This window comes from Biomphalaria glabrata, chromosome 4, assembly GCF_947242115.1.
Source record: "Biomphalaria glabrata chromosome 4, xgBioGlab47.1, whole genome shotgun sequence".
NCBI classification, from domain to species: domain Eukaryota; kingdom Metazoa; phylum Mollusca; class Gastropoda; family Planorbidae; genus Biomphalaria; species Biomphalaria glabrata.
The window spans coordinates 8,284,890-8,299,500 of NC_074714.1; the positions used below are offsets into that span (position 1 = coordinate 8,284,890).

The 14,611-nt window shown below is 33.9% G+C and overlaps 1 protein-coding gene across 1 annotated transcript in view; it reads left to right on the forward strand.

The window, feature by feature from the left end:
• LOC106062825 (uncharacterized) overlaps positions 1 to 14,611 on the forward strand; it is a 67,433-nt gene that overhangs the window by 39,499 nt on the left and 13,323 nt on the right. Inside the window, exons 5-12 of the mRNA XM_056028224.1 lie at positions 3,409 to 3,557; positions 5,251 to 5,295; positions 5,543 to 5,686; positions 7,370 to 7,462; positions 7,652 to 7,792; positions 12,324 to 12,384; positions 12,525 to 12,676; positions 13,702 to 13,716. Coding sequence (XP_055884199.1) covers positions 3,409 to 3,557; positions 5,251 to 5,295; positions 5,543 to 5,686; positions 7,370 to 7,462; positions 7,652 to 7,792; positions 12,324 to 12,384; positions 12,525 to 12,676; positions 13,702 to 13,716 — 800 coding nt within the window. The remainder of the gene's footprint in view (positions 1 to 3,408; positions 3,558 to 5,250; positions 5,296 to 5,542; positions 5,687 to 7,369; positions 7,463 to 7,651; positions 7,793 to 12,323; positions 12,385 to 12,524; positions 12,677 to 13,701; positions 13,717 to 14,611) is intronic.

Sequence of the window (14,611 nt, forward strand, 5' to 3'; positions counted from 1 at the left end):
CACCCAAATAAATAAATAAATAGTTGTATTACTTTATATCAACCTTGGCTTGATGAATCCATAGTTGTATTAGTCAAACTTGAATGCACTTTTGAGATCATTCATTACAAGATAAGGAAATAATGTTTATGCATGTATAGCTTAATATATTTTGAACTAAAAATTGTTACAAAAAAAAAATAGGAATGTTAATTTTACCTGGACTTCATAGGCTTTATTATTCATCTACTGAACAATAAAATAGAATAGAATAAAGAAATTACATATACATGATGAAATTTAATAGTAAAAAGGCTACATATAGTACTGGAAAGTTGTAATGAGTTGAAAATTGAGTTTATTAAAGTAAAGGTCTGTAGATATAGATGAACACAGTGTAAGCCTACGTGTTGACCTGCTGGTGACATTTACTTCTAACGTTTGGCATCTGTCATAAATGACCTGAGCAATGACAAAGCTTGTCAGAATTCATACATGTCATGACAGAATAAATACACAGCATGTGAACCTCCACTACAACATGTTTTATTTTGCTGGACCACTATGTCACAAAGGTTTCAAGATAAAGTCTTTGAAGAATAGTCTCATTGATATTTAACTTAGTGCTTTTAATAATCTTATGGAAAATCGATGGGGAATTTGAAAACAGGTGCAGAATAAAACTAGAAAATATTAAAACAATGGATGAAAACTTTTTTTTTTTTTTTTACATATAGATCAACTCCCTCTATCTGTATGGTAAAAAGTTTGAACATGTTTTCTCCTATTCTTGAATCTAGTTAAAACTTTGCACAAGTATTCATTGAATTTCAGAATACGGGAATCAATACAAAACAAAATTGAAACTATTATTTAATTAATTGTTGGTTATTAATTTTTTAGTTTGGTTTTGAAATAAGTGGAAAACTGCTACTTAATGAGAGATGTGGATAATCAGAATTTATTATGAAATAAAATATTTTGATTATGTTTAATCCATCAATTTGAAACCATAAAAAGATTGAACACATAAACTATATAAACTATGGATTCTTAAAAGTAAACTTACGATACAGTCTGAAACTTACAAACTGAACAGACTGATTTTTTTTTTTTACCCCGAAACAAGCTCATCTTCTCTCTATATAAGTTTTTTAACCCAAAGTTCAAGAATGCACTTCTACCAGAAACAAATGATCTCCCTTTCATTAATTTACTCTTCTGAGTAGAAACTAGAAGCTACTAGAATGTAAACAACTTTCTATTTACACTCCTCTGACAACTTTTTTTTTTTATTAACAAGGAAATGGTAATCTTACTTTATATGCATTTGTTTTTCTTTTTAAAATAGCTGTCTTCCTTTGAACTGTCTAATTAATATATCACAGCTTCATAAAAACAGCTTAATTAGGGGACTACTGATAGAAATGCTCTTATTTTCTCAGTGTCTTTCAGACATGAGTGATTTGATAAAGTAATGAGTGATTTGATAAAGTAATTCGTTAATACATTATTTTTTTTTAAATCTGTAATCAGTGTGAATGTCCACAACTCAAAACATGGTTGTACTATGATATAGAATATAGCTGTAAGCAAGAATTTAAGAAAAAGAAAAGAATATTAAGTTGTCTAAGGCCTTAGAGACATAAGTATATTTGTTTCTTTCTCAACTTTACATGGAGTCTATTAATCTGGTGTTTTGGGTTTACCTAGATAGAGTAATATATTTAAAATTAACTTGAGAGGTCTAGCGTATGATCCATAGAGCATTTCTATTTTTAAAACTGTTATTAAGTATTGTTTTCCTTTCAAGCTCAAGCTGATCCTTGAAGTAGCAATTAAACATATATTCATCAGGAAAGGAATCGAGATTAAAACTTTCATTGATATCAATTGGAAAATTGCTGGTTACATTTCTGGCTGATTGGGAAAAAAAATGTTTGTGACTTTTCCAACATACTAAAAATAACAGTAGAACACAATGGAAGTAATTCATTTGAAACATGCAAAAGTTTTGTCTCCGTGTGGCGGTCTGGAAGTGGCTGACACTTCCGTCAGGTGTGTCTGATCAAGAGAACAAAGTTGGAAGGGAAAGGGTTTGGGTTTCACTCCTGTCACAAGTTTGTTCAACTAAACATGTCTCTGTTCAATCAGTTGAACACTTTGTTCAGATGTATCTTTTAATTTCATTTGTTCCTTTGCTTGAAGATCTTTGTGTCAAATCTTTTGTAAATATGACCTTTCAGAACAGTGTGTCTGTTGCTGGGGAGGGGGGGGCGGGACGGGGATTAATGGAGTCATGGGGAAGAAGATACTTAGCAACATTTTTTTTCTTTTTGCTGTGTGACTTATCAATTCATAAAACACACACACATGCACACACATACACAAATTACAAAACAAATTTTATGAACATTTTTGATGTATTTGGATTTAGTTGTCAACCTTTGAAGTCTTAAAAATCAATTGTCCTAACTGGCATTAATAATTGCTTTAAAAATTACAAATTAATGTCAACAGGATGTTTGAAATATTGATTCCTGTTATCACACTTCCCTGACAACCCACACACACATAAACCAACACATACACACAAACCAACACACACACACACAAACCAATTCACACACACACAAACCAACTCACACACTTAGAGTGATATTATGTATACAATGAAAACACATTTTCCATTTTAGAACAAATCCTTACAAGAAATGCTCAACACTAAAATTCACTTGTTGAGTGTTAATCACTTGTCATTTGCCTTCTATTTCTGCACTTTCAGAATGTTTGGTATTGATTTTGGTTGAGGCTGGACTCATAGCAATCATTTCTTTCAGGATGAGTCACAATAAAGGAACATCTTGACACACATTTCAAACAAACATTTACAACTTTGTTTTGTTAAACTAAGGAAGACTTTAAATAATTCTATTTATTAGTTTTTAACAGATGAACTAATGGGGATGGGGGGGGGGGAAGGGGGGGGGGGAGAATTTGAAAATCCGCCCTGGCACCCTCTTGAGGGGGGCCCTAAAAGGAGTGTTTTTCACATTAAAAATTAAATATTACACAAAATGCACGGTCCCCCCAATGAGGTCAAGGCCCCCAAATGATGGAAAATTCCTAGCTATGCTCCTGAATATAAATACTATTCATAAAGTCACTATTCATGGTGAAGATGGCCACTAAAAAACTTTAAGAATTTATTTTTTTTTTATCGATGGCCCAAAGTTGAATATTTGCCAGCTGTTGTTAAGATAGAAAAAAGAATTCCAAAAACGATTCAAAATATTTTGTGTGCAGTATACTCTGTAGTTTCCTTCTATGCGACCAGTTGAAAACCAAGAAAAAAAAAAGTTCCATACAATGATAAAAAAAAACATCTTTTTTGTTGTTGTTGACTAGCGACATTATATATCTCTCCAGGGGGAATCACTGGAGATGGAAGCAAGTCATTCCCTATCAAGTCCAGCATTGTATTGCCAGAGAAAGACAAAACTGCATTGGACCTTACTGAGGAGGATGACCCTGCAGTGGATGAGAACTCCAGGATGAACTTGAGAAACTGGGACCCTGTAAGTCTTCTTTAAATCTATATATACAATATCTTTGTTCTTATACTATAAAGTAAAAAGTAAGGCGCATGTATGTATGTATGTTACAAATAGAAATCAAAACCATTTGACCAATCTTGATAAAACTTGGCATAAATGTTCCTTTGGGTACTAACTTAAACCGTGTCGTATGTATATTAGCCTTGAAACAAACTTAATACTAATAATACCCTAAAAAAAAAAGTTGCCCAACTCTACGAAAGTATTCCTATTTTATGGATTTAGGCCATGTTTATCATGTTTACATGAGAGAAGATCAAAAGGATCTAGGTCTAGATCTAATTTTTAAAATACACTTTGCACAGATAGTTTTTTACTTTGACACATAAAAATTACAAAATATAGTCTATTGATTTCATTATTTAATAAAATTAAGCTTCAAATTTGTCTTTCAAAAGCATTTTTACATAAATTCGTTCCTTGTATCTGCAAATTTAGAAGTACTGACGTACTTTAGAATTCCAATCATCTAATCTATCAAAGCCAACATCTAAGTCTAGACTCTAGACAGTCTAGATTCTAGATCTAACTCTATTTCTTGATCTAATTCAAAGAGGAAAGATCTACTTTATACTTTAACACATTAACATACAAAATAAATTCCATTCATTTCATATTTTTTTCAAATTAACCCTCAAATTTTGTTTTTCTAAAGCATTTTTCATACATTCGTTCACTATAGCTTTCATGTTGACATGCATTTTGATAGTCCCATTCATGTGTCGTGCACACCGCTATGTAAACACACTATGTTTGGACAGGCTACACGAGGCTCTATATGGGGGATATTAAATATACTAACATACAATAATTAATAAGCTTCTTGAGCCATTGAATTCACTCTTATAATAGTAGGTCTACATCTTTTATAATAGAATCTAGACTCTAGATCTATGTCTAAATATATGTAGACCTATAAGCAAATGTTTTTATTAACAAAAATGGATTTAGGTCAATTAACTATTTTGATAGCTCCATTCATACTATTTTTTAAGTTCACGCATTCGCTTTCTTATAGCATTATTATTTCGTTTAATTGTTTCCAAAATACTCTTAGTGACTATATCGACAGTGATACGCAAATTAAGACCCACGGGCTGCGTGTAATATATGTCTAGTGTGTTTATATATTAAAGAAGATTTCTGCTGGTGTTAAGAATAAAGAAAAATGTTGAAAATTTCCTTGAATACCTTAAGATTAATATGAGTATCTAAAACTAATCTTTTAATGGAAATAAGCGTCAAGACAAGTCAACAATATAATGAGGACCTTTATTACATAAAGTATGGTTGTTGTTTTTTTTTACATTTTGTCAATCAGATTCTTTTGGAAATAAAGATGTTGTTTATATGTCCTATCCCAGACATCCTGACTTATTCCATACTGGACAATACCTTGACTTATCCCATTCTAGACAATACCTTGACTTATCCCATTCTAGACAATACCTTGACTTATCCCATTCTAGACAATACCTTGACTTGTTCCATACTGGACTATACCTTGACTTATCCCATTCTAGACAATACCTTGACTTATCCCATACTGGACTATACCTTGACATTTCATACTGGACAATACCTTGACTCATCCCATACTGCCATACTGGACTCGACTAAAATCTGACATTTTCAAATATTTCTGTGTTCACAGAATCCCGTTATTTCCCTTCTGTATCAAATCAAAGTGATGGATGAGGTAAGTTGAAAATAACTCACAAAAAAAAAAAAGAATTTATTTGAAATGTTTTCATCACTTCTTATTCAAACTTTGTATACAATCCTTAACAAAATGCAATTAAACAAGGCAATGTAATAGAGACTATGCTGAGTTAGGGGTCTAGTAATTTAATTTCATGCAACAAAAAACAACATGTAAATCACAATTTTGTTAATAATTAAATGTGATTACGTCCCTTGTGTTTGTATTGTCTTCCCTTTGCTAGGTAGTAGAGGACATTTCCCATCAGTATATCACCATGGAAGGCCTGATGGAGAAACTCCCTATCAACAAGAAGAAAGCTACACTCTTGAAAACATGGAAGAGACGTTACTTCAAGGCCAAGGATGGCTGGCTCCACTATTATGAGGCAAGTCTCTTTCTTGTCCTTGTCTTATCCAGTATAAGAAGCTGTACCATTGTGCTCAGCATTCCAGGGACTTAGGAGATTTAGCGTCACATTTGTTCATGTGAATTTCTGACCTGGATAGAGTGATGATGTTTTGTATAATGATTTAGCTTTTTTTGTGTGGGCTCATTGTTTTGTTTCTTTTGGCCAAAGTTTTGTTGGGTTATTTTTTTAAATGTCTTTTGCATGATTAAAAACTTTTCCTTTTTTTTTAATGCATATCAAGTTTGTCATATCAAATGAATTTGATTTTCTAAAACAATAGATCATTCTGTATTTTAAAAAAATAACTCACAAATAACACTTATATTATGGATTATAATTTTGACCTAGTTTGAACAGTTTCAGGGCCAACTTGGCAAAGATGGATTATTGAAAAAAAAAAGGAATGATGAATATATTTTTTTTTATTTCATTGATTTAATGAATTTGTATTTTTTTTTACCTAATCAAATAATAACATCCAAGAAATTGTTTAAAAACTTTTTGCTTTGTACTAGTCAACAGCTGAATTAAATCACCTCAACAAAAGAACTGTATAACAAGACTAGTTTAACTCTTTCTCTCCTAACTGACGATACCAACGTTGATTCCACCAGAATGTGGTAAATAATTACGGAAAGAAAGAGTTAATAATATAACAACAGTAGCTCAGTAACAAATAGTCAACTAGAGTAATCAGTCAAACCAAGACTATTTTCTTGTTTACATCCTAATCATCAGCTATTTCAGACTTCTGTTTTTCACGTCTCTGTACTGTTTCTTATGGTGCACAATGTCGCACCTAATGACAGTGTGCAATATAGGGTCATAAATGGTAACAAGGCTTCCAGACTGTTTCTGATTTAATCAAAATAAACACCAAATCACATTTGTACCATTTGTGTTTCTCATTTTATTATTAAATGTAAAAAAAAACAAAGAAATGATAATTGATTTTCGTAGGGAAAAGAAGGAAAATGATATTGTTTCTGTAGCTGGAGAGACTATTGAAATTGTGCATACCTTTAAATACCTTGGTACTATCCTAGACAATAAACTAAATTTTACTGCAAATACTGATTATATCAGCAAAAAAAGGGCAGCAAAGATTACGATTACTAAGAAAACTGTCCTCGTTTAATGTTAGCGAAAAGGCCTTGGCTATGTTTTATCATGCTCATATCTGCAATATTTTAAGTTTCAATATCACTGCCAGGTATGGCAATCTGAGCATTAAAAATAAAAATAAACTTTATAGAATCCTAAATGCTGCTGGTAAAATCATTGGCAAAAAACAAACCCCATTTGGGCAGTTGTTTGAGACAAACATCTATAAAAAAGCTAACAAGATCCTCGAAATAAAGAATCACCCTTTGTGTCAGGATTTTGTGATTTTACCATCACAAAAGAGATAACATGACACCGATAGCAAAGACAAACAGACACAAACACTCTTTTGTTCCCCTGGCAATCAAATAATTAAATAAGCACAATCTGGTATAAACTTTGTCACATGTAAATTATGAGTGAGTCTGGTGTGAATGTACACTTTGGTTTCTTATAGTTATAATGTTTTTTGTTTGGTGTAATGCACAAATTGTAAGACAAATTTCCATACGGACAATAAAGATTATTATTATTATTATTATTATTGTTTGACAGAGTGGCAACAGGGATGAGGCAAGTGAATCCATTCAGTTGATGGGAGGTGAAATACATGACATGGGCAACAGAGTTTTGGGCATTGATGATGGGGTCAGTATAAGTCTATCTATACATTTTTGTGTGTGCTGCTTCTCTGTTTTATCTCTCTTTTTTTTTTGTGTTTTGATGGGTATGTAAAAATTTAATTAATAATTTCATTAGATTAATAGTTGGTTCTATAGGATCTATGTGCTTAATAAAATAATGCAAGAAAGGTCATTCTGTTTTGTTTATTTGTAGAGGGGAAGGTACCTTATGGTTAGATGTCCTACAGAAAAAGAGTATGGTCAGTGGAAGCTGGCTCTAGAATCTCAAACAGCAGACAACACTAAGGCCACCTATGTGAAACCTGTTCTGAAGTCCAGTAAAAACCCAGACAAAGTAAGTCTCTCTCCAACCTGTGACACTTTCAGTGAACTTCCTGGCACAGGAAAGAATGCAATAGGGGAGGTTACTGCTGATTGAAAAACATTAGAACTGGGAGAGTTGTCCTCCATTGGGGAAAGATTTATTTGAAATAAAAACCTTTTTATGTGAGATGTGTGAGATGGCTTTAAGGGATTTATGTCAAGGGACTTTGTGTTACTAGGGTAATAGAATCTCTACCTCTCCACCCTCTCTCACTTCCCTCTCTGTACACTCAACATTCCTTTTGAAGTGATTTCTATTCTTCATTGAAATGTAGTCATAGGAAGCTGAGGAATTCGGAGTTGTTTTTTTTTTTTTTTTTTAAATGATACAACACTCCATTGAAGCTTCAGATGCCTTTATACTGTACACATATTTAGTAGGTTTTGGAGAATTATTTTAATAGGTTTAATCATGTATGAAATTAGTCAGTTGTTTTTTTTAAATATATAGACTTTAAAGAATGTATCAATGAAAAAAAAGGGAGAGGGGGTGGAAAGGCTGAGTTGTCTTTTAAAAAAAGTTTTTGTTTGACTGTAAGAATAATAATAAGGCTTGTCTTCGAGTCCGAAGATTAATGAGGAATGCAGTATTTCCCATGGCTATGCAGCCCTAGCTGTGACCTATATTTTTAATATAAAATAAAGAATACACAAGAGACAAAAAAAAGGGGGGTAGTAGTGAAATGAAATTTAACATAAGTGCTGGGAACTTCCAGCTCAAAAGGGAGTTAACAAAGCTAATTCAATTAATTTAAGTTCTATTGAGTAACTAGAGTACATGTAGATTTAACTTGGTATAAACCTTTTAGTCCATTCTACATCAGACTCTCTAGAGAGGTTTTACTCAACATTTTGTTGTATCCAAAAACATCTAACTAATGGATAATATTTTAACTTTCTTTTTAAGACTTTATTTTTCTTTTTGACTTACAGTACGGCTTCACTTAAAAATTTTGACTGGTCTAAAAAATTTTTTTATTAAGATGTGGGAGTGAACTATAGAAAATAACTCACCGATTCTCAGGTTGCTGGTATCTCTCTGATTGCAGAAGCACATTCCAACTATAATCAGTCAATAGCCCCGGCAAAAATAAATAATTTCACAATATTCCAATTGAAATTTACTTATTCTAATTCACTAACATAAAATCATAACTAACTAAAGTTTCTTAACAATTTAACACACTAGATCAGGTCATTTACGCTCAACAGCATAACAAATATCACCCTACTTCGCACGTGGGAAAATTGCTAGTCAGGAGGGAACAGGTGTTTACAGCAATATATTAAAAAATGGTTAGTCGGGGAGGGGGGGGGGAACAAGTTTACAGCAATATATAAAAAATGGTTAGTCGGGGGGGGGGGGAAACAAGTTTACAGCAATATATAAAAAAAATGGTTAGTCGGGGGGGGGGGGGAACAAGTTTACAGCAATATATAAAAAAATGTTTAGTCAGGGGGGGGGAACAAGTTTACAGCAATATATAAAAAAAATGGTTAGTCAGGGGGGGGGGGGGGCTGGAACAAGTTTACAGCAATATATAAAAAAATGGTTAGTCAGGGGGGAACAGGTGTTTACAGCAATATATAAAAAAATGGTTAGTCGGGGGGGGGGAACAAGTTTACAGCAATATATAAAAAATGGTTAGTCAGGGGAGGGACAAGTTTACAGCAATATATAAAAAAATGGTTAGTCGGGGGGGGGAACAAGTTTACAGCCATATATTAAAAAAATGGTTAGTCGGGGGGGGGGGGGAACACATTTACAGCAATATATAAAAAATGGTTAGCCAGGGGGGATCAGGTTTACAGCAATATATAAAAAAATGGTTAGTCGGGGGGGGGGGCAACAAGTTTACAGCAATATATAAAAAATGGTTAGCCAGGGGGGATCAGGTTTACAGCAATATATAAAAAAATGGTTAGTCAAGGGGGGGGGGGAAACACGTTTACAGCAATATATAAAAAATGGTTAGTCAGGGGGGATCAGGTTTACAGCAATATATAAAAAAAATGGTTAGTCGGGGGGGGGGGAACAAGTTTACAGCAATATATAAAAAATGGTTAGTCAGGGGGGATCAGGTTTACAGCAATATATAAAAAAAATGGTTAGTCAGGGGGGGGGGACAAGTTTACAGCAATATATAAAAAATGGTTAGTCAGGAGGGAACAGGTGTTTACAGCAATATATAAAAAAATGGTTAGTCAGGGGGGGGAACAAGTTTACAGCAATATATAAAAAAAATGGTTAGTCAGGGGGGGAACAGGTTTACAGCAATATATAAAAAAAATGGTTAGTCAGGGGGGGGAACAAGTTTACAGCAATATATAAAAAATGGTTAGTCAGGAGGGAACAGGTGTTTACAGCAATATATAAAAAAATGGTTAGTCAGGGGGGGGGGAACAAGTTTACAGCAATATATAAAAAAAATGGTTAGTCAGGGGGGGAACAGGTTTACAGCAATATATAAAAAAATGGTTAGTCAGGGGGAGGGGGAACAAGTTTACAGCAATATATAAAAAATGGTTAGTCGGGGGGGGGGGAACAAGTTTACAGCAATATATAAAAAAATGGTTAGTCAGGGGGGGGGAACAAGTTTACAGCAATATATAAAAAATGGTTAGCCAGGGGGGATCAGGTTTACAGCAATATATAAAAAAATGGTTAGTCGGGGGGGGGGGGAACAAGTTTACAGCAATATATAAAAAATGGTTAGTCAGGGGGGGGACAAGTTTACAGCAATATATAAAAAAATGGTTAGTCGGGGGGGGGAACAAGTTTACAGCCATATATTAAAAAAATGGTTAGTCGGGGGGGGGGGGAACACGTTTACAGCAATATATAAAAAATGGTTAGCCAGGGGGGATCAGGTTTACAGCAATATATAAAAAAAATGGTTAGTCGGGGGGGGGCAACAAGTTTACAGCAATATATAAAAAATGGTTAGCCAGGGGGGATCAGGTTTACAGCAATATATAAAAAAATGGTTAGTCAAGGGGGGGGGGAACACGTTTACAGCAATATATAAAAAATGGTTAGTCAGGGGGGATCAGGTTTACAGCAATATATAAAAAAACTGGTTAGTCGGGGGGGGGGGGAACAAGTTTACAGCAATATATAAAAAATGGTTAGTCAGGGGGGATCAGGTTTACAGCAATATATAAAAAAATGGTTAGTCAGGGGGGGGGAACAAGTTTACAGCAATATATAAAAAATGGTTAGTCAGGAGGGAACAGGTGTTTACAGCAATATATAAAAAAATGGTTAGTCAGGGGGGGGGAACAAGTTTACAGCAATATATAAAAAAATGGTTAGTCAGGGGGGGAACAGGTTTACAGCAATATATAAAAAAAATGGTTAGTCAGGGGGGGGAACAAGTTTACAGCAATATATAAAAAATGGTTAGTCAGGAGGGAACAGGTGTTTACAGCAATATATAAAAAAATGGTTAGTCAGGGGGGGGGGAACAAGTTTACAGCAATATATAAAAAAAATGGTTAGTCAGGGGGGGAACAGGTTTACAGCAATATATAAAAAAATGGTTAGTCAGGGGGAGGGGGAACAAGTTTACAGCAATATATAAAAAATGGTTAGTCGGGGGGGGGGAACAAGTTTACAGCAATATATAAAAAAATGGTTAGTCAGGGGGGGGGGAACAAGTTTACAGCAATATATAAAAAATGGTTAGCCAGGGGGGATCAGGTTTACAGCAATATATAAAAGAATGGTTAGTTAAGGGGGGGGAGGGGGAACAAGTTTACAGCAATATAAAAAAAATGGTTAGTTAGGGGGGGGGGGGAACAAGTTTACAGCAATATATAAAAAATGGTTAGCCAGGGGGGATCAGGTTTACAGCAATATATAAAAGAATGGTTAGTCAGGGGGGGGGAACAAGTTTACAGCAATATATAAAAAATGGTTAGCCAGGGGGGATCAGGTTTACAGCAATATATAAAAGAATGGTTAGTCAGGGGGGGGGAACAAGTTTACAGCAATATATAAAAAATGGTTAGCCAGGGGGGATCAGGTTTACAGCAATATATAAAAAAAAATGGTTAGTCAGGGGGGGGGGAACAAGTTTACAGCAATATATAAAAAATGGTTAGCCAGGGGGGGGGAACAAGTTTACAGCAATATATAAAAAATGGTTAGCCAGGGGGGATCAGGTTTACAGTAATATATAAAAAAAATGGTTAGTCAGGGGGGGGGGGAACAAGTTTACAGCAATATATAAAAAATGGTTAGCCAGGGGGGATCAGGTTTACAGCAATATATAAAAAAATTATTTGGTCGGGGGGGGGATGGGGGAAACAAGTTTACAGCAATATATAAAAAATGGTTAGTCAGGGGGGGGGGAACAAGTTTACAGCTATATATAAAAAAAATGGTTAGTCAGTCCACCTAGTTCTAATTTTTACCCAGAATTTAAAAAAGGGAATTAAAAATAATATTTGTATGTTAACTTGAAATGAAAAAGAAGTTTTTGTCTTTGTTTGACTAGAGTGTGGTGATTGTCGACCTTGGAAGCAGTGCAATACGAGCTGGCATTCTGGGAACTCAAGGTAATGTTGGATTCAGTTTAAAGATAACTCTCATAGTGATGTTAATACTCCATGATAGTGGTGTCCCCTTGTTAATTGAATTAAAATCCACCAAGAACTACAGAAATGTCATTCAATGAGACACTCTTTTTATATAACAGCTAGTCTTCCAGATGTTTTTTTCCCAAGCATTCTGGCAGTGGACAGAGAGACTGGTCAAGTCTTGGCTGTTGGAAATGATGCTCTCAAGCCAGACATTAGAAGCAAGTGCAAAATCATCCATCCAATACGTCCATCCAACAAAGTTGACCAGGTACACAATCCAGGTTTAAAAACAAATTGAAGTACTTTGTTCATACATTTACTTTGAGGCATCATGTACCGCCTACTTTGACACATCATGTACTATCTACTTTGACACATCTTGTACTGTCTACTTTGATACATCATGTATTATCTACTTTGACACATCATGTACTGTCTACTTTGACACATCATGTACTGTCTACTTTGACACATCATGTACTGTCTACTTTGACACAGCATGTACTGTCTACTTTGACACATCATGTACTGTCTACTTTGACACATCATGTACCACCTACTTTGGCACATCATGTACTGTCTACTTTGACACATCATGTACTATCTACTTTGATACATCATGTACTGTCTACTTTGACACATCATGTACTGTCTACTTTGACACATCATGTACCACCTACTTTGGCACATCATGTACTGTCTACTTTGACACATCATGTACTGTCTGCTTTGATACATCATGTACTGTCTACTTTGATACATCATGTACTGTCTACTTTCAATTGTTGACCATTTTGTTGAACATTTTATGTAGCCAAGAACTTTTCAAGTAAAATGTTTGAACAAATTGTGTATCTCTTCCTTGCATGTTTCTTCTAGTTTGTAATCTATTCCTTTTTTTATCTCTTTCATTGCTCTAGAGATGTAGGATTAGCATTTGTTATTTTTTATGTTATTTTAGAGCATAAAAATAACAATAACATTTTGATTTATTTAAATATTCTATAATCTTAAGCATAATTCAAATTTGAAAACAACAGTACTGTTTTTACATATTTTTTTCATCATGGCTGGCATTACATAAAATAACTCCTAATTAAAATCAAAAGATTTTGTATCTGTCTGTCTCTTGTCTGTCTGTCTGTCCCTTGTCTGTCTCTTGTCTGTTAACTTAGGTCCAAAAAGATGTCTAGTCATTCTGTCATCATTTTACTTCATGTTTGTCTCCCATTTATTTTGATATTTTAATTCCTGTTTTGTTTTTTTTCCATTATATTTTGTTTGTTTAAACAGAACATTATAAGACCAGTAAGTTTTCTATCAGAATGTTTATATTTTTTTTTACAAATATCAAATTTATCCACTTTTTGTCTATTTTTTTTTAAAAGCATGTATTGCTTTAAGACTTCTGTATGGCTTGTACTGAGCAGAACTCCTACATCCATCTTGATTGGCTTCTTTTGCAAATCACATTCAACCACAAATAATGCATTCAGTTTAGTTTCAATTTATTTAGCTTCAAACAAATGTAGTTCTTATACTTCCTTCCTTCTATGTGTCCTTGTGTCACTGATTGCCCATGTTGCCCGGTCTGGCCATAATTACATACAGGTCAACATGTTCAAGTGACCAGGAATGTTTCAATGTTGTGTATGTCTGGGGGGGGGGGGGGGCCAGTGATTGGCAGCCAGAGTCAGACATTTCCTTCTCTCTCCATCAATACCCCCCTCCCCTCCACCCTCTTTTTTTATATTTATTCCATCAAACGTTTTGAACTTAAAGACGCAAACAAAAAATTCCTTTATGTTTGACAAAAAGTGCTGCCGCCTTAGCGTTTTATTTTATTATCTTGCTTATTTTCTGATGATGGTTTATAAGCTACATGTTGAAGTCAATAGTAAAGTAGCTTTTTAAACTACAGGACTTCGGGCAGTATGACACCAATATATGGTAGATAAAAACTGAGTTATTGACCCATGGTCACCTGTTTCCATAAGTAGCATTAAAGTTGTAACATAATTAAAATATAGTTTTATAAAGATTTATTATTTAAACTTTTTCTTTTTGGAAAAAAAAAATTATCAAGGGAAGCTACAAATGAAAATCTGTTATTTACTACTTCTTAGAAAATTTACTTCCCCTGTTTCAAAATTCTTTCCTCTTTTTGACACAATCCTCAATATCTTTATTTCATTTTTACAGC